Here is a 3,115-nt window from a genome sequence, read left to right on the forward strand (position 1 = left end):
ATGAATGGAAAAAAGTTGCTACATTTTTGCTGTTCATGCAGTAAAACTGCAGCATCATCTGGCTTGATTTAGTACTATCAGCACTATTCACAACTATTTGCAGTAAGTATCCACGTATACCACCGAATGTAAAATTATACCGCTTAACAACACATAGTTTGAGGGATATGACATTTTGTACAAGGGAGGTTGATTCCTTAAAAAATTGGGGGGGGGGGGGGGGTGTTTGCTGCTATATGTATATTACAAGAAAGAGGACCCTATTCGAGAAAAGCCACTGCTCTTTCTGTTGAACTAACCACTAATCAGCTGTTCTTTTATTTAGTACTTCACACAAAGCATTTACATTACACGGATTAATAGTGACTATGTACTGATGAAGTCCAGATCTGTTTAAACCAAACGTAGAGCTATGTGAAGCTTGCATTGTACTGTCCACATATTCTGATAAACTGTAGGAGTGGCTTATGTAGTATTCTTTTAGGCCTATTTTCTTTTTGAATGTCTGGAGAGTTTTAATTTCCTGCTTGATGTCTAGGCCTATTGGCAACCTTTTATTGATTTTTGCATCAAAAAATGAAACTCCATTCTGGTTCTAGATAGGAAGCATGGTTTATATAAAAATTATTTTCGCTTCCAGTACTGTGGTTGTAAATTTCAGAATTCACCTAAATTCACTTTTGTTAGCCATGAATACCTTATGGAGCATGTCTATTGGCATGTACGTGTAATTCACTACATTTCCACCATGAAAGGAACCATTCACAATGTGGAACATGTCGAGATATACAATAATGAAAGACAGGGAAATTGTAGAAACTTCATTTGTATTCAGCATTACTGAGCACTATAATTCTTAGGCATGCTGAATTTAATCCAGTAAATCAGAATGAAAGAAGCTGCTACTTTTTATTAAAAAAAAAACTGCTGCCTACTTAGTTATACAAGACAGCTGTTCTTTATCTGCTGCTGGTCTCTAATACCTAACATGCCATATTGGTACCTAACAGAATGTTTTCAGTCCTACAAGCTACATATTCAAATAAGTAGTAGACAGAATAGCTAATGATTAATGTACTTAGTTTTCTTTCTAATTTGTAGGGATCCCCAATTTCTTGCTTTATGTAAGGTGGGAACTGATGAATACTATCCATGTGCTAGTGCCACCTCAATTTATTTTGCATCTGGATGCATAGGAACTTCAAAATATGTAGCCTCATCCATTGTACACCCTTTGACCTCTACGTGTGGTATCTACAGTAATATCCCAAAACATCTATTACCATGCTAATATATTATGACACATCTATCACTGACAGCAACTTGGAAATATTAATTAGCATCCATTCAGAACTCATAATTAGCATTTGCATTGCAAAAAAATAAAATGAGATAATACAAAATGATTTTTTCAGTAAATTGTTACACACATTTGCAGTGGAGGAAATAAGACTATTGCTGAGGGCTGCCACAACACTAAGTAATTTATCATACTAACAATGTAAGTAATTTATCAGACTCTGAAATAATAATAATACGAAACTGGTGATGGGTTCGAAGGTGAGATAACCCGTGTACACCAGTTGCGGCTCTAAAGAATGTCAGGTACCGGTACTTGCGTTACAACAAAAATTTAGTGCGTTAAAAAATCTTTATTATTAGATAACAATTACAAATGTTGTCTAGATTAAAGGCGTACAATTACAAATGTTGTCTAGGTTAAAGGCGTACTTGATTAATGCTGAAACACTTATGTAATTCCATAATTCAAGAAACATGATGGACTTTCAATGTAAAGATTAGTATCATTCAGCATAAGCGACAACATCCTGCTGTAGTACGTGACATACGGTAACTGACACATCACTTCGGTGTCCATATAGCTACAATGATATATGTAAAATACAAATTAGTTACGTTAAGCTATGCTATCTACCATCAATATACAAACTGATGTGTCACGAGAAATGCAGCTTAGTGAAAAAAAAAGAGCCACACACACAAAGCTCCCTACCTTTAAGTGTAAACCAAACACATAATAAAATACTTCAAGTATGCGGAAAATGAGCTTTCCATTCCATGGGCGCGAGCTCTTCCAACCTTTTATCTAGGAAATTAACCTTCGACGACAGCTGTTGCATAGTACGATCTATTGTTGCCAAGCGATGTGTGCGGAGTTCTGGAACTAACGATTCGACACAGGACACACGCTTCTCCAGACTGTCGAGCTTATTTTTCACTGTTTCAATATACGTAGGAGAGAATGCCACTCGCGGGGAAGCTGGGGTATTTTGATGAATGCGAGCAATATCCAAGTAGTACGGATTTGATGCAGAGTTCCCTTGCAGTAAAGTTGACAATGTTATTAGCGTGCCGTCTTTATTCCTTAGTTTAATCACTTCAAAACCATCTTGTGGGAGCCCTAAGCAGTTTTTTATTTCCGTTTTAATTTCCATAAAATTTGAGTCATGATTTAAATGTATAGGGATAGGTGGTGAACTGAAGCCATCTGTTCCTTGTGGACATTTGTTATCTTGATCGTAACGCCGTACAATGACCCACGACGTGACGACGTCCATAACCATGACAAAGTTGTTGACAACAGAATTTACGCGATCCGTGAAGTCTGTTGATATAGGTGAAATGTCAGCTAACACCCACACAACACGGAACACAAGCACTGCTGAAATCCACACATTATTGGCATCTCTGATTCGATACGCCAACTGAGTGGCGCCAGTCATCTACCTATTACAACACAATGGCTAGCGCCAGCATCCGCCTAGACCTCAAACTTCCGAAGCCAAAGCGAAATGAATTTACTGATATTGTCCAGGTAATAGTCATTGTGACCACATAATCAACACAGACAAGGCAAATACATAATAATAATGTTGCAAACTGACGTACTACATTGCTAGGACATATGGTGATAATAGCTTTTAAGTAAGACTATTTGACCAATAGAATCAACACCGCCAGTGCCAGTCCCAAGCCCGGGGCCTCACCTTGCAAGTGGTGAGGAAGGAGGAGGGGGAAGAGTAACAACCCCGTTAAAAAACCTGGGTTCGTCTGACTCCAGATGGTAGTACCCTGTAAGGGCCCCTCAACAGGG

General features: G+C 38.1%; 1 protein-coding gene across 1 annotated transcript; it reads right to left on the reverse strand.

The window, feature by feature from the left end:
* Positions 1-1,632: 1,632 nt before the first annotated feature.
* Positions 1,633-2,759, reverse strand: LOC126475035 (uncharacterized). The gene has a single exon (XM_050102580.1). It carries the CDS (start codon positions 2,742-2,744, stop codon positions 2,049-2,051), a length of 696 nt encoding a protein of 231 aa, XP_049958537.1. The 5' UTR covers positions 2,745-2,759; the 3' UTR covers positions 1,633-2,048.
* Between the last annotated feature and the right edge of the window lie 356 nt (positions 2,760-3,115).

Source organism: Schistocerca serialis, chromosome 4 (assembly GCF_023864345.2).
Source record: "Schistocerca serialis cubense isolate TAMUIC-IGC-003099 chromosome 4, iqSchSeri2.2, whole genome shotgun sequence".
NCBI lineage: Eukaryota > Metazoa > Arthropoda > Insecta > Orthoptera > Acrididae > Schistocerca > Schistocerca serialis.